General features: G+C 41.3%; 1 protein-coding gene across 7 annotated transcripts in view; it reads right to left on the reverse strand.

Annotated features, from left to right (window-relative positions):
* LOC138754369 (MORN repeat-containing protein 1-like) overlaps positions 1 to 21,675 on the reverse strand; it is a 260,124-nt gene that overhangs the window by 212,146 nt on the left and 26,303 nt on the right. For all 7 annotated transcript variants that reach the window (XR_011351710.1, XM_069918561.1, XM_069918560.1 and 4 more), the window contains 2 exons: positions 18,828 to 18,915; positions 665 to 761 (listed from right to left, as the gene is read on the reverse strand). Coding sequence is in view for 6 of the 7 variants with exons in the window: in XM_069918561.1 (XP_069774662.1) it covers positions 665 to 761; positions 18,828 to 18,915 (185 nt within the window). In the remaining variant the exon portion in view is untranslated. The remainder of the gene's footprint in view (positions 1 to 664; positions 762 to 18,827; positions 18,916 to 21,675) is intronic.

Here is a 21,675-nt window from a genome sequence, read left to right on the forward strand (position 1 = left end):
AAGGTGAGGAAATGGGCCTAAAAGGATTAATGGACTCAATCCATAAAAACAGATAGAAATAGTATGCCCACTTTTGGTCATGAAGACACATTCAGAAAAGGAACAGCAGATAGCCTGCCACCTTGACCCATCTAGTTGTGGACTACGTGGTTCACTGATAATGCTCGCTGAAATAGCATTATCATGCAAATCATGTCATGGCAGGTGAGGGTAATAACTGAGACCTTGCCGCTGTCACAAAATTGAAAGATTATACTAGCAGATACAATAGTGGAATTTAAGAGGCTTCTAAATAGACATGAATGCGAAGAAGATGGAGCAAATATCTATCAGATGAAAGCAGCAGAGTTTTTGTTGGATTTGGACATCATGTTTAGCACAGACAGATTTCCTGTGCTGTTCTGTTCTATGTTAAAAAATTAAGGACTTTCACTGTTAGTGAAATACAAATAGTGCAATTTATTTTACAAATTTTACAAATTTTACAAAGAATGATATGCTTAAACAAGAAAAATGGGAAAAAATAGTGATTAAACACAATATCAAAAAAAAAGAAAATAAAAGGAACCCATGCCCCTTCCATCCAAATCTAAATCTCTTAGTAGTCATAATTTCATTGATAATGATTGTTAATCAGTAACTCTGTTGTCTGAAACTTACGCACCGGCTGGACGTCCATTGATCCACATTCCATTGTAAACTACACCACTGCAATGAATTATGGAACCTTCCCCATTAAACAGACCATTTCTCCATTGTCCCTGAAATTGAAAGGATTTTATCACTGTATTATTTTGTCTGTTAGCAACTGCTTTATCATGTCCATCCCTTGACTGCAAAACCATAACATGCCCACACAGTATCATGCAATAAGTACCTGAACCTGGTCTTCAAAGAACTTTATCTACTAATACAAAAAGTCAGTGATCTCCCAACTGAATCTTTAGAATATTTCTCCATATGAAGTATATCTCCATTATAGAACCATAACCAATACCCCACAACTATATACAGTAAAATTCCGAAAATCCAGATGTTAGAAATCTGGAAGACTCTCAGCTTTTGCGTGTGTGCGTGCAAAGCACAGCGGCCATAAGCAACCACACTGATATTGTGGAAATGTAAGAAAAATATATTTATTTGTTGTTTTGTACTTTGCATTTAAATAGAAAAAAAGATTTAGTTAATAAACTATCAAAATTTACCTGTTTATTCTCCTTAAATTTTAATTTCAAAAGTACTGCCCAAGAATCCAGCAAATATGGACCAAACCAATCCCCGAGCAGTCTGGATTTTAGGGCTTTTACTGTAACTTGCATTCCCCAGCATAAAACCATATCTATTCCAAAGAATTACACTTCCCATAGACATCTAATCTCTCAATTACAAACAATATGCTCCCTCCACAGACCCATTAATATCTTTGCCGAACCATATTCCTCCAACTCATAAGCATGGCCTGGAAAATTAGCTGTAGCAATCATTTTTTCACCATTATGCATTTAAAAATCTAATTTTCTTTTGCAGTGGATCACTCAATTTAGAAATTCATTGAGGTGCTTCCAGTCATGATACATCCTAGCATACAAGATATAATTTCTGAGTCCAGGTGTAAAGAATAATGCCAATTCCTGAACAAGGCTCCTTTCACCATTCTGTAGTCCCAAGACCATTAGTTCCTCACAAAGCAATGATGGACCAGCACCCCATTGAGATATACCCTATGCCTATAAATGATCCTTTATAGCTCCTGAACAAAACAATCTCCTTCCTAATCTGATCCCTAGATCCTGGCCATAACTCAGTCCTTCAATCAGTCAAAGGTCACAATGAATCTCACTATCTCTGTCTCTAATCACTCCCCAACCCTGATCCCATGCACCTTAAACCTTTCCCACATCCCCAAACCTTGATCTTTCTTGTCAGTAAAGCATAACTCCTCTACCCTTGTCTTTGGAATTTATCTTGCTCACCTAACCAACCTTAGAATCTAGTCCTCAAATATCAATTCCACCCCCCCCCCACCGCCCCCCCCCCCCCAACCAAAGTATGACCTTGGTAAAATGCAGTAACTTTTTTTGTTGGCACACTGCAGTTTTGGCCTTCTAATGCACACAGTATGGTTGCACTAGAATTTCTGAACCCATTTACCTGATGGAACACTATCTCTAATGCAGAAAGGTAGGCCTATCATACCCTACACATATGCAGATGTTATTAGTACCATACACCCATATTGATGGAGCATACAAAGATCTTGATCCTGCTCCTGACAAGTTTACATCTTGTCTTGAAATGTTGTTGTTGGCACTGAAAAAACTTAAATTCTCCATTCTAGTCCCTCATCTTAATGGACGCAGACTTCACAAAGTAAGAAACTTGTAAACTGAACCAAGATAAAACGAAATGGATACACTTCCTGCTAACATCTACAAGTAAAACAATCTCCATTAGGGCCAACCTATCCCTCCATTATCATCCATCCTCCTCTCTGGGGGAATACTGATTCTTCCTGACATGCAGCAGCCTAGGTAACAACAGCCCTCCACCATCTTATTCAAACTGGCTAATCTTCATGTGGGAAGCTGTTTGGCTGTGGAGATCAAGTCAATGTAAAGACTGTTATAGTATTAAAGGGACCTGAGCACATTCATGCAATCATCGTGGCAGTGTCTTCAAGAATACATTGGCCCCTTTTCTGAATTGCAAGTATTTGATTTAATTATTCCCTCCCTAGATTTCCACTACCTATTGTGCCATCTGGCCCCTGAGCACAACAAAAGATTTGGTGGTTTCCAAAGCAACTCTGGTAATGAATGGTATGTGGCCGGCAGCTGTTTGTGTGTCTTTCAACACAAGCAGGATGTTTATGTACAGTCATGATTCAGCCTGTAAATAACACTAGATTGATTCTCAATGGTGTTCTAGAAAAAAAATATCCAGGGAGATGAAATGAACACACTCCTTCGGAGTAACTGGAATACAAGGCGAACATATTTTCTTTCTGCTTAACTCCCCAAAATTTCAGGAGGTGCATGGACCCATGTGGAGCTCTACCCTGTGATGTCACAGCTGACTAGGTAGGTGCATGCAAGAGTAAAGCTCCATTGGGAAAGACGGCAAGATACTTACAACCCAAATGCCTTTATATTCCAAACATTTGGAGCAAACAATAAAAGATCTGCTTTGAAATCTTTAACCAAAACCAGATAGAACCCTCTCAAAGACAAATATGTTGTTAATTAAGTTAATTGGGACCAAAACTACACCCAGTACTACAGGTTGTAGTCCACTAAAGCCCCACATATAAATTCAGCAAGATGTCCAGAGCACAAAACTAGGAACCACTAAAACATCTGCATAGGGGACCTCTGTGTCCCCTCAGCAACTCAGCTCTGTTGTACATGAAGTCCACATTGTGAGTGACAGAAATGATGTTTCATATTTTGTATGCATGAAATCCCTTTCTCCAATAGCTCTGCCACTGAGAAATGAGCAGAGTAAATTCTATGATATCTGGATCGTTTACGGTTGGGGATGGTGGTTAGAGAGAATGGAGAGGGGGGGGGGGGGAGATTGGAAAACAGGATGATGAAGAACATTATCTCAATGTAATTGATTACACCAAAAATAGATGGGGGACAAAAAACAACTGGAGGCTTGAGTTCAAGCTTAGAGAATCCAGAGTAAAACATGAAAGTTTGCAGACACCGTGATTGAAGTAAAAACACGGTGCTGGAGAAGCTCAGCAGGTGAAACAGTGCACTTTATATAGCAAAGATGAAGATGCATAACCAATGTTTGGGTCTTGATCTCTTCATCAAGGGATGAACAAAATGTAGGCAGGTGCCTGAACAAAAGAAGAGAATTCAGAGGACAGCTCAAATCTCCAGTCTTAGACATTGGGAATCTTTAAGAGAAGGCAGTTAGGATTTTAGTTCCACTATTTACCACAGGCTGCTGAATCTTGGATGTGAGAGAGATTATACATCATTTATCTCTTTTAGGAGGAGGAAAGTGAAGACAGTACACAAGTAGTACATTTGGAATCTGAGCCACCAGTGGCACCTATATTTGAACATTCTCTCCATTCTCAACCTTTCCTACATATTAAAATACCCATGTGTCCATTGAACGGAACACAGAGGAAAGCAAACGCACTCCCTGGAATATTTTCAATAATATATGCAAGGAAACAGATGGCCAAGGGGGAATTTTTTGAAAGAAATCCATTCCAAAATTTTAGAAGAATGAAGAGGAAAGCTTGAAGAATGTTTTCTTTTCCCTTCACAGATGTCTATTAGAATGTGGAATGTTTTACCACAAGCGGCTATGAAATGGAGACTTTCAGATTATTTAAAGGGAAACTGGATCAACATTTAAAAAGAATGTAAGAAGTTTAAGGAAAAGACGGAATGGGAGCAGAAAAGATTTCCAGTTGAAGTGGAGTACAAGTAAAAACACTTTCCTCATTATGCACATTAGGAGCAGCAAATGTACCAAATATAAAATGCACGGCAATTACTTGTCCCAACGCTTTTTCAACAACATTGGATGGACACTTCTGGTTTTAATCCACATTAGTTTTTCTGACCATTTCCTGTTATCAGGCACAAACCTATTAGCACTGTAATTTGTGTAATGCACAATTTCAACAGTAAAATGTTCAGATCTCCGTAAAATAACCATTTGTTGTGTGTGGAGGATGTGTGGTCTCCCTGTCTGTCTGGAATGTGTGTATTGCGGATGGTCACTTGTCCTCCCCGTCTGAAACTTTTTCGGAAGTCACATCACCTGTCAGTCAAGATTGGACTCCAGCCTCTAATTAGTGGAAACCTCACCGTTGGCAAATTTAAATCATCTAGAAGCACAGATTAGCACTACATTTAGCACCTTTGCGCTCTCTGTCTTGTGGTTGAAGCCCCGGACACCACTCCATTTCAGGTCACTACTGTGGAAATCGCTAGAAGGGTCGTGGGGAAGGTGTGCATTAAATTGAAGCTGAGCCATAGGTCAATATTTGCAGTAGAGCCGCAACCCTGTTGATAAGGGAACCGGAATCATGTGTAAGAGACCCTGTTTACAGTGTGGGAAGGGGGTCGAATATAGGTTTATCATTGTGATGTCCGAAATGAATGTCTGTATTGTTGCTTACGTTAATTAGTAATTGTGTACCATTTAACGCTCTCCTGCTTGCTTCTTGTGTGTTAATAAGTTATGTGTGTCCAGACTCGTCTCTCTGAACCCACCGAACCTCGTACTCTTCCCAACATAACACCATTTTGTAGCAGTCTCAGCAGAACCTGAAGAACATTGTGTTAACCTTTTGCCTGACTGGGTAGTTTTACTACTGAGTGTTGCAAAGTTCACAGAGTGTGAGATAACAGAGGCTTTTTTTTCTTGCAAGATTGGTTGCTGAGCTGCTTCTTCAATGGATGCTTCAGTGCTGACAATACTCCATTACTGAAGACTATAGACTTAGTGTGGTAGGGAATGCAGAAGGGTGGGAGTCCTTGTGTATCTTCAGTCATCATGTCCTTCCTCAATGAATCTGATGTAAAGCTCAAATTTTCCAAGGCAGTCCTTGCTGGGTTATGTGTCTCCTGTGGGATGACATTTTGGCACAATCAAACCTCACTGCTCTTTCCACCAAGATCAATATCATATTAACCCTCAGCTTCCTGGATCTTTCTTAATATCAGCACTTGAGCTGTGCCAATGTATTTTCTGATCACTGCAGCATCAGAAAGGTCACCTAGACTCTCTACTCCCAGAGGCATGAATTTGTCCACTTGGATTTCAGTGAAGATCAAAGCCATCTTAGGCATTGGTGTCTGACAGCCCTGCTAACTTCCAACAAGTGCCATTGACTGCACTTCCCTCAAAGATTTCCATCAGTAAATCAAATCTTTGAATCAATAGGGAAGCGTTTCCCTATGGTTGTCAATCATAAGAAGAATTTCTTGATTACAAATGTTATTTTCTGACAACATCCATGACTCCTTCTTCCTGAGAGAGTCTGAACACTGGACCAGTCTGGCTATCATTCTCCAACTTATTCTTCCATCCTCCACATCAAGGGGCTTTTAGAGAATGGACAATTTCACTTCCCCCCCCTACCCCCACTCAGCCCCTCCATGGCACATCCATCATATTTCATTCTCTGACCCAAAAATCCTCTTTCACAAATATAGGCGTAAACCAAACAGGGAAAAATTCCAAAGATGAGAATTAATTTTGCATTGGAGATTTTATACAGTGATTGCAAAATGATATGGCAGTTGTGGTACGAATCAAATCATATCACAATCATGAGTATTAATGATCTTTCTTGATGAGGAACTACAGGATTAGCAATTAAGTAATGCCAGTACTTGCACTTATCTTTGCATATTTTTTTAACCTTTCCATTGATGTTTAATATAACTCGTAATAGTAACGTTTCAAACAGAAAGTTCAATCTTTGTGTAACTAAACGTATTTTCTAATTATTAACAGATTCAAATGAAAGATTTCCGTTTCTCATACAAGTTTAAGATGGCATGTAAAGATGTGCTGAAACTATGCCCAAACATCAAAAGGAAGCAAGTTCATACACTTTTAATATAGTCACTTTCTGTTTTCACTTCTGCATCCATGAAGCCCTATTTCTAGATTTGAAGGAATATCCAAATTCCTTTCTCTTCAAGCAAATGAATTTTTTTTAAAAAAAAACAGCAGATGCTGTAAATCTAAAACAAAAACAGTGTGCTGGAAATAGTCAGCCGGTCAGGCTTCATCTGTGGGAAGTGAAGCATCAAGTCAGAGACCCTTCTTCAGAACTGAGGAGACAAGCCTGTAAAGCTGCAGGGCAAGTGTGAGACCAGGCTTACCCAAGGGGCAGGCTGCTTGTTCATTTAGTGAACAGGAGCAGTTAATGAGTGAGACCATAGACAAAAGAATATGAGACATGAAATGCAGAGGGGAAGTACCATATCCTCTTGGTCACTTTGGTTTTACCCTGTCGGAGACATTCCACCCCCCCCACCCTCTCTGCAACTTGACACACTGCTCCTCAGTTCTAATGAAGGGGCTCCGAACTGAAATTTTAACTGTTTCTCTTCCCACAAGTAGATATTTTCAGTATTTTTCTGATTTTTTTCATTTCCTTTTCTCTCCAGCATGCTACTGACTCAGTAATTAACTTGATGATATGTTGAGTTTACTAGATAAGATGATATGTTAGGGTCTCTTTTCAATTTCAAAGTTCCCTTTATTGCCAAGATTCAATTTATTGTCTAGTAATAAAGACAGTGCAATATTACACAAAATTTGTTTTTGTCTGCAATAAGGTAGATAGATTTGCCATTGGCAGAAGTTGCCTGAAGCGCCTCTTACAGTCAGAGAAAGAGAATTAAAAGATAATCCCCTCAGAGTCACCGTATGTCCATGGATTCATCTTCAGCTCCCCTGCAGCCTCAAAGAGTACAGTCCAAACCATCAGCAGCTGAAGCTCCAAATCCAAATCTCTGGTACCCCTTCAGCCATTGTCTGGCAGTCTGCAGCCCAGTGTGAATCTCTTGACCATGGTTGCCAGCACCCCACTCTCTGGCCTTGAATTGCCAACAGACCACCACTTGTGTGTTCTTCAGCCTCACAGCCCCTCACTGGTCCACCACTGGTGGTCATCATACCGTGGGTCATCTCCTCTGCTTCTCCTTATCAAATGGGATGGTCTCCTCATTTTCTGGTGCCTCTGCTTCCCCGGAGTCTGTAACTCCTTGTGGCTTTGACAGCTCTCAATACCCGCATTTCCAAGCGCTATGTAAACGGTGGTGGAGGGGGGAGTTTCATTCTGTTTCACTTATCTTTGCATATTGAAGGATATTATTTGTCTGGTGCAGGTCAATTGGGTGTAATTGAGTGACACAGGCTCATGGGCCAAAAGGGCTTGTTACCGTATTGCATGTCTAAATAAATGAATGTACACTTGAACACTATTAGTATTCTGTAAATCATTAATAATAAAATAATAGTATGCAATTCATAAATGGAAAATCATTACATTTGTCTTCAAACTTATGCAGTTGGCGTCCATTCTGTTTGATAGTCTTATGGGAGAGCATGGGAATCTTTGCATTATGATAGTGTCATTTAAGAGGCTTCAGTGACTGCTGGAAGCCTTCTCCTTCTTCACTTTTTGTCAATACAGATATCCTTGTGGACTCACTGACCAGGATGTGTTGGCTTCAAGTTGGTGCCCATGCCCAGCTACCTTCAGGACACCCCTGAGAGGCTGCATTGGTGGAGGGGATGATGGATGAAAGTCGTTGCTTTGAAATTGATTATAAGAGATCTTTCAGGGATTAGGACAACTGTGCAATGACATGCTGACACTCAAAACACACTGTATAACCCAGAGCTGACAAATCATAAATCATAGGTCTCTGGCCCTTACTTTCCTCTGGAGCCTCAGCTCTGTAATTTCTCAACATGACTCTGGTCACAATGAAAAAGGGTTTATGAATGCAGAATGATGTTTTGTCTTTATATAGTTCTGTTCCTATTGGAAAACAATCTGCTGATCGACAATACTTCTCTGTTCATGAAGAAGAATTAGCAGGTTACACTCTGCATCCATTCAATCCTATGAAATTGTGAGCTGTGCATAGGTAGCACAGAGAGGAGCAATCTACTTGAGATGGTACCTCTCACCTTAATGAGACCAATAAGGTACAAGTGGCCTATCACTGTTCCCAGAAAGTTGTAAACTGTTCTTATGTGGCAGAGACCAGCCCTCCAATGGATCAGGGTGATCCACTGCACAGAAGCAGAAAGGTACCTGAGTCAACACCATAGCTGTCATCTGAGCCCGTGAGAATTGTCAAAAACTCTTACAAGGAAATATACATGACCTCCAAAGCAGAAATATGGTCTCCAGTCTTTGCAGAATCTTCACTGAAAAAATTGAAATGAACTCCTCTGTTTCCATTCATCTCCTCCATTTTGTCAACCAGGCTGAGAGTACAATTGCACCTGATTGTGTATCCGCATCAGCCTTGTCATGGAAGTCACGATCCTCAATAGAGTCCTTTAGGCAGCAGGGATGCATCGATCTCCCGACTCCAGTGAGTCCGCAAATGCCTAGTTCTCCCCAAGACATGCTTTTCCCGAATTACTTTGCTCATCCCTAAGATGGTGCATATCTAGGGTAGTGCAAAAGTGTCAGGGAAAATTATGTCCCTCTTTTCCCTCTCCTTCCAAATTCCTCCTCTGCCACTTAATTTTTTCATACCATTTAAAATACTTTTACAGTGATGAGCAGCACATTTGATAATCAAGGTGTCTGCTGTTGACCAAATTACAGGGAATGGAGCAATCACAATATTCTGTATAGCTCTGCTTGAGAAGCCTCTCTGTGCTCTCACTACCATGTGAGTACCTGCTCTACTGTTCGTTGTTCTCAACTAAATGCAGATTAAATACTCTGATTGACTTTTGCATTATTCTATCATGAGAGGTTTGTGGTGGATTGAGAAAGCTGGGATCAAGATAGGATTGGTGTTGGGAAGGATAAAAACTTTATGTGAGAGAGTATCATGTGAAATTCTGTGTGTGTGTCTACGCATGTGCAGACGTAGACAGACACACACTCAGTCTTATCACTGATGTGCACCTTATTTTGACACAAGATCATGACATTTCTTTCAGCACTCCTCTACTCTTATTCCTGAATGAGACAATCCTGGTTGATTCCTGCCAAATTCATCCTGGCAAACCTCTTGGCACATTACCCGCTCATCCACCAACTCCACATCAGGTGAACAGAATTTCATTTGACATAAATCTCGTTGATTGGAACCTCTATGTTTATGTCAGTGAATCTGGGAGTTCTTCCCTTTTTCTCTGCATTCTTCACTCTCCTCATGGCAACCAGGATGTATACGATGCTCACTGCTTTGGCTGTCATGGGAGTATGCCTTTATAGCATATCCTCACGGCAGTAAAACATCAACAGCTGCCCTGAATTTACCGTGATCCTATTGGGAACCTCATGAGTCCTGTTTAAAGCTTTATTCTGATTACACTAAACCTGTTATAAACAGGTTTTTAACAAATTTCACATTTTTTCAGTGGGTCCTAATTTAGAAGCTGTGCTTTAGTGTTCTAAAAATAGGTGATATCCAATTTTTAAGCAGGAGAATTTTCCAAATTTATTTCCCCCATTTGTTTCTGTCTTTTCTTTAATGCTGCAGGAATAAAACAAATGTTTAAATTTCACATTCAGCCCAAATGAAATCAAAATAATCAGCTCTGAAGGACTTGCACCTTTATCACAGCTTCCCAACCTTCTTAAAAATTAAGAGAAACAAAATTCTCCTAGCGATCACACCAAAGATTCATATTCTTTGACTGTTCTTGACCTGGAGACTTGATTTGGACCTTTCAATGTTATGGGGAAGCTGATGGTCACATGGAGAGGTAAATGAAGCAAGTTCAAATTATTAAAACCATGCTAAGAACGACAGCTATGTCTGCATAAATGAAATGAGATTCACATCAATCTCCATCACTTTGACCTTCAGAGGGAGGTTTAAAGGAAACAGAAGTTAGAGCCTAACACCTGAAGGCCAACTATCAGCATAAATTTGCATTGCATTCATACATTTGTCATAGTGCAGCCAAGAGTTTCTAAATGATTAAGTACTGTTTGCACTAGTCTTCAGCAACTAAAACACAGAGACATATTTGCTACAAATTCTAGCACTCATTCTTATTGGCGAATAGCAATTCCCTGTGCAAAACTTCACAGCCCCAGCCGTTAGGACTCAGGATGATTCATTACCTAGTCATTGGATTATTACAGAATTGTTTTGTTAAGTGCTTTGCAAAAAAAAATTCCAAAGCTCCACCGTCAGCAATAAGACAAGCACACCATCTCTTAAAGAGAGGTAAAACAAGACCAGATAAAGGATTTGCTTGCTTTTTTTTCTCAGGGTCTCTCTTTTTTTTGCTGATTTGATTTTTTTTAAACTTTGCCCAGTGAAGACTGATAAAACTATCAAGGGAATTGGCTGGGAGGAGTTGCTGCACATTATAGTGCAAAGAAGCTGAAAGTCACATGGACTGTTGAAGTAACACATCCACTAAATTCATGGCCCTAATTGACTGAATTCCTCCTGTCTATTTGCATTGTTGGGCTACATAACTCCTTAATAAACAAGCCAAGATACAATTCATTGGCTGCTATTTTTTCAGGAACAAGAACATTTTAAAAAAAGGAGCGTAACCACATTTAGAACGACATAGATTTGTTGAAAGCTTGAGAAGCTGAAAAATTTTATTTTTTTTGTTGAGAATCTTAACTATGAGCCATTAATTTACTGAGTCAATGTGGGTCAGCAAAGCATTTAGCAAATGGGGTGACTGGGGCTCAGTGGAATTCGAATATAGGCAGCAAAGTTGCATGCAAATCAGGAAGGTTACAGGCTCGCTGCATGTTCTCTGCTAAGTTAGTGAGGAGCTGCAACTGACTTAAAGTCATCTGATTGATCTTACTCCTCTGATCTTTCCCCAACGCATACTCTTTTTTTATTTTTCAAATATTTATTTGGTTCCATTTTGAAAGTTATCATTGAATCTACTTTCCCCACCCTCTTAGATTAAAGCGATGCATAAAATATCTTCTTCATTTTGGTTCCTTTGCCAATTATTTTAAATATTTGGCATGAGGTTGTTGGCTCTCCTGCCACCCTAAATCACAGAGGAATTGTCTCTCTCTTATATACATTCTTCTCCATTCAAGCAAGGGGGTTGACTCAACTTGCATGGTTTCTTTCTTTTTTGGCTTGGCTTCGCGGACGAAGATTTATGGAGGGGGTAAAAAAGTCCACGTCAGCTGCAGGCTCGTTTGTGGCTGACCAGTCCGATGCGGGACAGGCAGACACGATTGCAGCGGTTGCAAGGGAAAATTGGTTGGTTGGGGTTGGGTGTTGGGTTTTTCCTCCTTTGCCTTTTGTCAGTGAGGTGGGCTCTGCGGTCTTCTTCAAAGGAGGCTGCTGCCCGCCAAACTGTGAGGCGCCAAGATGCATGGTTTGAGGCGTTATCAGCCCACTGGCGGTGGTCAATGTGGCAGGCACCAAGAGATTTCTTTAGGCAGTCCTTGTACCTTTTCTTTGGTGCACCTCTGTCACGGTGGCCAGTGGAGAGCTCGCCATATAATACGATCTTGGGAAGGCGATGGTCCTCCATTCTGGAGACGTGACCCATCCAGCGCAGCTGGATCTTCAGCAGCGTGGACTCGATGCTGTCGACCTCTGCCATCTCGAGTACCTCGACGTTAGGGGTGTGAGCGCTCCAATGGATGTTGAGGATGGAGCGGAGACAACGCTGGTGGAAGCGTTCTAGGAGCCGTAGGTGGTGCCGGTAGAGGACCCATGATTCGGAGCCGAACAGGAGTGTGGGTATGACAACGGCTCTGTATACGCTTATCTTTGTGAGGTTTTTCAGTTGGTTGTTTTTCCAGACTCTTTTGTGTAGTCTTCCAAAGGCGCTATTTGCCTTGGCGAGTCTGTTGTCTATCTCATTGTCGATCCTTGCATCTGATGAAATGGTGCAGCCGAGATAGGTAAACTGGTTGACCGTTTTGAGTTTTGTGTGCCCGATGGAGATGGTTTAACACAGTGGTTTTCAAACTTTTTCTTTCTACCCACATACCACCTTAAGTAATCCCTTACTAATCACAGAGCACCTATGGCATGGGGGTTACTTAAGGTGGTATGTGAGTGGAAAGAAAAAGGTTGAAAACCACTGGTTTAACATGATTGTGGGCAGGAATTTGTGTTCTGCTACTAGACAACATCAGGAGTGTTACATCAGGTTTATTTGGGAACCACAAGAGATTACTGATATGGAAACTGATACTTCCAAATTTGTATGGGTCCCAAACTTCCACAACCAAGAAAGATAGACGTTCACGGTTTTACCAGGACATACCAGCACACTAGGAAAGAATTCGGGGTAACATTGCAATGCTGTCTCTGCCCTAACCATTTAAAAATGATTGAATGGATTAGTAATTTTACTGTGGATGAGTAATTTTACTATTTCTTCCTGTTGGCCATGTCGAGGTAAAATATCATACATATATTTTAATATTTAGCACTAAAGGTGTTGGCCTACAAGCATTTGCACTTAGTGCAAGTTTAAAACAATGACTCAGGCTGCATGTATTGGGAGGCACAGTTGGTGTAATGGTTAACACAACGCTTTTACAGTGCCAGTGATCAGGACTGCCTGTATGCAGTTTGTACGTCCTCCCCTATCTGATGAATTTCCTCTGGGAACGCTAGTTTCTTCCCACCATTCAAAATGTACCAGGGGTTGTAGGTTAATTGGGCAGTACAGACTTGTGGGCCAAAATGGCCTGTTACTGTGCTGTATGTCCACATTTTAAAATGTAACAGGCTGAGGGGAGGACTAGTAGCACAGTGAGTTACAGAGAGGGTTTAGAATGTAGAACATCACAGCACCAAACAGGCCCTTCAGCCAATGATGTTGTGCCAACCTATATAAACCTACTCAACAATCTAAACCCATTACCCTCTATTTTTCTTGCACCCATATGCCTGTCTAAGAGACTTTTAAATGTTCCTATTGGACCCGCCTCCTCCACCACCCCTGGAAATTCCAGACACCCGCTGATCTCTGTTTAAAAACCTTAACCCTGACATCTCTCCTGAAATTTTCTCCCCTCCACCTTAAACAGGTGTCCTCAGATATTTGCCATTGTTGCCCTGTGAGAAAGGTGCGGTCTTTGCACCCTATCTATACCTTTCATTGTCATGTAGATCTCTTCTCCATTAACAATGGCGTGAAGCAAGGCTGTGTTCTCGCACCAACCCTCTTTTCAATCTTCTTCAGCATGATGCTGAACCAAGCCATGAAAGACCCCAACAATGAAGACGCTGTTTACATCCGGTACCGCACGGATGGCAGTCTCTTCAATCTGAGGCGCCTGCAAGCTCACACCAAGACACAAGAGAAACTTGTCCGTGAACTACTCTTTGCAGACGATGCCGCTTTAGTTGCCCATTCAGAGCCAGCTCTTCAGCGCTTGACGTCCTGCTTTGCGGAAACTGCCAAAGTGTTTAGCCTGGAAGTCAGCCTGAAGAAAACTGAGGTCCTCCATCAGCCAGCTCCCCACCATGACTACCAGCCCCCCCACATCTCCATCGGGCACACAAAACTCAAAACGGTCAACCAGTTTACCTATCTCGGCGGCACCATATCATCAGATGCAAGGATCGACAATGAGATAGACAACAGACTCGCCAAGGCAAATAGCGCCTTTGGAAGACTACACAAAAGAGTCTGGAAAAACAACCAACTGAAAAACCTCACAAAGATAAGCGTATACAGAGCCGTTGTCATACCCACACTCCTGTTCGGCTCCGAATCATGGGTCCTCTACCGGCACCACCTACGGCTCCTAGAACGCTTCCACCAGCGTTGTCTCCGCTCCATCCTCAACATCCATTGGAGCGCTTTCATCCCTAAATTCAAAGTACTCGAGATGGCAGAGGTCGACAGCATCGAGTCCACGCTGCTGAAGATCCAGCTGCGCTGGGTGGGTCACGTCTCCAGAATGGAGGACCATCGCCTTCCCAAGATCGTGTTATATGGCGAGCTCTCCACTGGCCACCGTGACAGAGGTGCACCAAAGAAAAGGTACAAGGACTGCCTAAAGAAATCTCTTGGTGCCTGCCACATTGACCACCGCCAGTGGGCTGATATCACCTCAAACCGTGCATCTTGGCACCTCACAGTTTGGCGGGCAGCAACCTCCTTTGAAGAAGACCGCAGAGTCCACCTCACTGACAAAAGGCAAAGGAGGAAAAACCCAACACCCAACCCCAACCAACCATTTTTCCCCTGCAGCCGCTGCAACCGTGTCTGCCTGTCCCGCATCGGACTTGTCAGCCACAAACGAGCCTGCAGCTGACGTGGACTTTTACCCCCTCCATAAATCTTCGTCCGCGAAGCCAAGCCAAAGAAGAAAGAAAGAAGATCTCTATTGAAAGTCACCTCTCATCCTTCTTTGTTCCAAAGAGAAAAAAGCCCTGTTAACCTTGCCTCATAAGACATATTCTCCAATTCAGGTAACATCCTGGTAAATCTCCTCTCCAAAGTTTCCACATCCTTCCTAGAACTGAACACAACATTTCAAATGTGGTCTAACCAGAGATTAATGGAGTTGCAACATTACCTCACACTTCTTGAACTCATTCCCCCGAATAATGAAGCCCAGTATAACAAGCCTTGTTAACTACCCTATCAATCTGCTCGGCAACATTACGAGATCTATTAAATCCCTCTGTTCTTTCACACTGTTAAGAATCCTTCCATTAACCATGTACTCCACCTTTAACTTCAGCCTTCCAAAATACATCACCTCACACCTATCCAGATTGAACTCCATCTGACATTTTTCTGCCCGACTCTGCATGGTCTATATTCTGTTGTAACCTACAGCAACCTTCTACACTATCCACAACACCTCCAACCTTCATGTCATCTGCAAACTTAGCACAAAGAATCATTTCTTCCCACTAGTGTTACGACTTTTCATGGTTAGTTGATGGTACAAGCCCTGTAAATGGTTCTTGTTGGCTGGACAAGGGCGAAGTGAAATACTAGTGTAAATTTAGTCTCAACAGTCCTTTCTCCTCCTTAACTTCCTTGTAGCATTTCATGGAATTGCTTGAAGATATGAATATTTTCACTTGCACATAGATATACGTTTAGATCAAAAGGGAAAAGATATACTTTATTTGAGCAGGGCACAAACCAGGAGTTAGGAGATAGTACTGAAGGCACAAAGAAAAGATTTTGAAAATGGGGAAGAGAAACCGCAAATAAAATTGGTGAAAAGTGAAGCTGAAGGGTCAGCTGACATAGAATGGTGGGCAACAAAACATAGGAGCATATTATCCTGTCACACTTCACATCATGTCCCTTGATGAGTTTCAATTTCCCGTGCAGGATATTCAAAAGCTTGTAAAATTAAAACTTCACACCCTACTCCTTACCCTCATCAAAATCCCACAACCATGCATGCGCGACACACACACAGAGTTCCAATGAAGGGTGGGAAAGGGATATTATCAGACACCGAATCTGAACTCTTTCATTGAACACACAGTGCCATGATGAGGTAACAGTTCCTGCCTGCACGCACTCTACACAGCTGCACGACTGACGTCTGGGGAGCCTGAAGCCTGGAGCCTGGAGCCTGAAGTCTGCAGTGGGCAATGACGCCAAAAGGCATCCATGGTCTTTCAGGAGTTAACCATTTGAGGGCCAACATTGTAATTCCTTCCGAGACTGTGTTTGAATTGCTGGTTCTCTCCATCATAGCATATTTCCATTTATGTAGAGTTCTGTACTACTATGCATTTCTAAAATTCTGGTTTATAACTGGAACTAAAAAAAGCTAATAAAATGAAAGATAGGTAACAAAATGGAAAGGAAAATCATTTTTATAGAAGATTGATACATTTTCAAGAGCATGAGCTGGTTGCTTGTCTAAACTAACTACAGTTAATGTAACAATCTGTCTGACTTTTTTCCTCCAATGGCACAGTGCGATCCAAGGAATTCACTCAATATAGGGTTCCACATTAATCATAAGGACTAAACTACTACGTATTTACTACTCCACTGCATGATTCCCTTACTATTTATCACTCCACAGTGATATCCCTCCACCATTGACTGTTCCACATCCGACCTCCCCAATTACCACTACAACTGTTCAGGCTACCCATTTTTAGCTACACAGCCACGCTACTTACTGATCCACAGCTCACAACCCTTCCGCATTTACTGGTTCACAGAAGTGTAACGCCTTCACATAGCATAACAACCCTACCCTACTTACGGCTTCAAAGCAGCATAATCCTTCCTCATTTTCCAATCGACATCAGCATGTTACACTCTATTTGTTGCTCCACGGCATCATAAGCTCACTAGATACCATACCACAATAGCACAAGCCCCATTCCATCTATCACTGCACAACAGTAATGTTGTACATTAGTACCAACTGGCAAAAACTCATTAACCAGAACTCAGGTTCTCAGGATTTTTAAAAAAAATCATACAGTAAAGTGTTTTCAACATTTTAAGGAAGTCTGTTACAAACTTCACTTTAGTTCGAATCATGGTCCATTTATTCTGCCTTGTTAGAAAGAGTTTTAATCAAGAGTTTCACACCTCTAATACTGAGATTCAAATAGGTCATCACTCTGGCACTTGAGTTGTCATCGTCAATTCCCCAAAATGCATTGCATCAGTCTCACCTGACCTTTGTTGACTGAAATTGAAGAGTCCAGTCTATGCCATTTAAGATACATCCGGCCATGGAAATGTTTCCAAAGTACATTGTGGAAACTCTGTCTAACTGCAAAGTTTGAATTTGGTGGGTGTGAAGATTTGAAATAGGCTGCTGGGCTGTGCTTTAATTGGTTGATGATTGACTCTCTGAGATAAGATTACATTGTTTTAAGAGAGGACAGTGTGTAGTTTGTCTAAGTTTCCTGATGACACTAAATTGAGGGGAAAATTGTGCAGAGGATACAGAAAGTCTGTAGGTTAAGTGAGTGGGCAAGGACCTGGCAGATGGAGCACAATGATGGTAAATGTGAGGTTATCCACTTTGGAAGCAAAATGGAAGATCAGATTATTATTTAAATGGCAAGCAATGGCAGCATGCTGCTGTGCAGAAGAACTTGAGGGTGCTTGTGCATGGTTTGCAGGTGCAGCAGGTTATCAAGAAGGCAAATGGAATGCTGGCTCTCAATGCTAGAGGGATTGAATTTAGGAGGAGGGAGGTTATGCTGCAACTGTACAAGGTACTGGTGAGGCCGTAACTGGAGTACTGCGTGCAGTTCTGGTTTCCTTTCTTGAAGAAGTATGTACAGGCTTTGGAGGTGATCCAGAGGAGGTTCACCAGGTTGATTTCAGAGATGACGGGGGTTAGCCTATGAGGAGAGATTGAGTCGTCTGGGACTGTACTTGCTAGAATTTATAAGAATGAGAGGGGTTCTTATAGAAATGTATAAAATTGTGAAAGGCATAGATAAGATAGAGGTAGGTAAGTTGTTTTCATTGGTGGAGGAGACTAGAAATAAGCGACACAGCCTCAGGATTCAGGAGGTAGATTTAGGACGGAGATGAGGAACTGCTTTTCCCAAAGGGTGGTAAATCTGTGCAATTCACTGCCCATTGAAGCAGTGGAAGCTACCTCAGTAAACACATTTAAGACAAAGATGGATAGTAGGGGAGTTAAGGGATTATGGGGAAAAGGCAAGTAGGTGGAGATTATCAGATCAGCCATGATCTCATTGAATGGGGGAGCAGGCTCCACATGCCGGATGGCCGATCCCCCACTCCCATTTCTTGTATTCTTACGTGAAAACTTGTTTGACCCCCAGAATAGGGTCAAGCTGCTGCTATCCACTGTATAACTCTCCCATGAAGAGTCCCCATTTGCTTGATAAATGGTACACTGTTACTGCTGGCAGGATGCACTGTCATGTATGTACTCTTGACCGTAAATCTGAAATATGACATGGTCAATCAAGAATGGGATGAAAATCATGTGTGGGGGGGGGGGGGGAGGATAAGATAGAAAAATTCTGAGAGAAATTTTGAAAAGTGCATTTTATGTTTCCTTGAACTTCAGTTTGTTTCTTTTTCTGAAAACTCGCAGTCTGTTAAACCTTGCAGGGCTGCCTTGGATGACGAATATGCTCATAGTGACACCTACTGGCAACTAGGATTACCTCATATAGCGAACCATCTGCATACTGCATCACACCATGGCCCTGATGCTGATCTAGGACCCAGTCTCCCTGGTAGTTATCACCATTCCTGAACAAAAGAAGGAAAATACATTAGTTCTAAATTTTTTTTTAAATCATAGATGATTCACCTTAATATATCTAACCAACAAAAACATTGAAGAGGTTAATCCCACTATTCCCACCTCTCCGAACAGACACAGAGCTGTACATCACACTTTGGCACTCAGTTTGGCTGACCTCAAGGGGAATATAAAGAAAGACAACTTTCTTACAATTCACCTTAGAAATCCTAGACTAAGGGTTGGTGAATTGTGGAGGTGATAGTAATAAGTATATACTTTTGTTTTTGGTCGTTGTGCAGTGACAACTGGTGAAAATATTACACTGGGTAAAGAGATCATTGAATTTTGCCGCAATTCTTCCTTGGTAGACAAGGCAATCGATACACTTTGTCTGTCCTTAGGCAGGGCACCGGAGGCTTCCAGGGCCCATGGGACTTAGAATTTGCATGTCAGCAAACTAAAGAAAAATATTAAAAGGCAAAGAAATTGCTGGCCAACTATTAGGGGCAGGCACAGGGCAGAACACATCAATCCGGCTTCAGCTGCAAAGCTGCCAATTTACTTTTGGAAAGTTCTCTGCTGTTACTGTTGTTGGTATGCTCAAGCTGCAGAAAAATAAATAAATCTGCTCTCTACAGGCTCCAGACGGTCTACTGGAGTTTCCTGAAGTGAAGCGAGACAGAGAGGAAGTACCATAAGATCCAGTGAACAGTCGCAACTTCATGCTTAAATCTAGAAGCACAGCATAAGCCACTCTTTTGCTGCCAGATACAAGCTTCTCCTGTAAAAGCTTATTTTAAAATAGCAATAGAAAGATATTTTCTTAAAATCTTCATTGATGTTTCACAAACAATATTTTACTTAATTCTGAAAATTACAGAGGATTGACGTGGGTCACAAACAAAAGTTTTGATGAAGCTGTGTCTACACCAGCGGTTCTCAACCTCCCCCCCCCCCCCCCCCCACACACACACATACCACCTTAAGTAATCCCTTCCTAACCACAGACTAGGTAGAGATTACTTAAGGTGGTATGTGTGTGGGGGGAGAAAAGGTTGAGAACTGCTGGTGTACACTTTGGAAAACAAATCTAAGGTGGAAACTGCTCAACTTTGCCTCATTGCTCTGCTTAGTTCAACCATTCCATTGAAGTCATCTCATTACATTAGTTTCAATGAAACATCACTGACCTAAAATGTTAACTCTTGACATTGATGCTTCCTGACCTATTGAGTATATCTAAGTTTGTTTTTATCTAAAAATATTACACAAGTTCCCAGTATGTTAATGAAAAGGATTAAAACCAAAGAAGGAACCGTACAGGATAAAGGGATGTTCCAAATCATATGGCAATGTTAAAAATCTAGTCCTTTAAACATTACCACACTATGGCTGTGAGGTCCACTTCCTTGATACTCAGGGTCAAATCTGTAGTGTCAGCCAATGTTGGAAAATAAGGGGAGTTGGTAATATTATTACCTCCATGTTCCCTTCCTAAAGAAATATGTCATCATTTTCTCATGGACTCTGCATCAAAATCTTAGAATTCCCTAAACCATAGCACAGTGGAAGCAACCACACTACCTTTAAAAGACGATAATTGCCATTCTTGCCAGTGATATGCTGGAAAAACTAAGCAGGTCATGCAGTGTCCATAGGTGCATATTGTAAAAGGGCTCAGGCTTGAAATGTTGGTTATATATCTTTACCTCCTATGGACATTGCATGATCTGCTGAGTTCCTTCACTATTTTTTGTTATTTTACTATAATCACTGTGTCTGCAGACTTTTGTGGTTCAGAGATATCCGTATGCCAAGAATGAATGAAACAAAATGCTGCTGTTTAGTTTATATGAAATGTGTACAATCCCGTTAACGGCAATGAGACAGCCAGCTAATGTATGTTCCTATGTTGATTGGGAACATTGTATCATTTTAATTCCATGGAAACTTGCTGTTAAAGCGACAATAAAGGCTGACTGACTGACTGAAATGTTGACTTGAAGACCAGGAAGTCTGCTGCTCTTATGGAAATAATATCACGTGATTATTTTAGTTCCAGCGAGAAGGAATTCTGATTTAAGACCTCTTGGATCATGTTTATCAATGCTTAGGAAAATTGAACTCCCAACTCTCCAATTGAGGTCAAGGGACCAACCACTTACAAAGTAATTAACAAATTCACTTCTTTTGTCTTGTCTTTTATTTGTACCGGAGTTAAATTCCAAGTGACGCCAAAATCCAAGTAGAACAAGACCAGCTCACACTATTCTACTATCATGAAGGTCGTCGGATTCTGTGGATAAAATATTTACATCACTTAACACATTTCACTGCCAACCTTTCTATTAACTACGGGGCATGAATTGTGATGGTAGGTAAGACTAGAACTAGGGGACATGGTCTCAAAACTCCGGGAAGTAGATTTAAGATAGAGATGAGAAGGGACTGCTAGTGAATCTGTGGAATTCTCTGCCTCAGGAAGCAGTAGAGGCTCTCTCATGAAATACATTGATGACACAGATTGATATTGAGACATAAGATAGATAGATTTTACTTATCCAATCATGTGATATGTACATGGCTGGTAATGCAGATATTTATTGTTCATTTCTAAATGTTCCTTGACTGATCTGGGTGACAGGAGGGGGAAATTAAGAAACAACCACATTGTTTGGTAGCCTGCCTTATGTGAACCCAATGGATTTTCACAACAATTCTGTGGTTCTGTAATTTCCATTTACTAATGTTAGCTTTATATTCCA

This window comes from Narcine bancroftii, chromosome 2 (assembly GCF_036971445.1).
Source record: "Narcine bancroftii isolate sNarBan1 chromosome 2, sNarBan1.hap1, whole genome shotgun sequence".
NCBI classification, from domain to species: Eukaryota; Metazoa; Chordata; class Chondrichthyes; order Torpediniformes; family Narcinidae; genus Narcine; species Narcine bancroftii.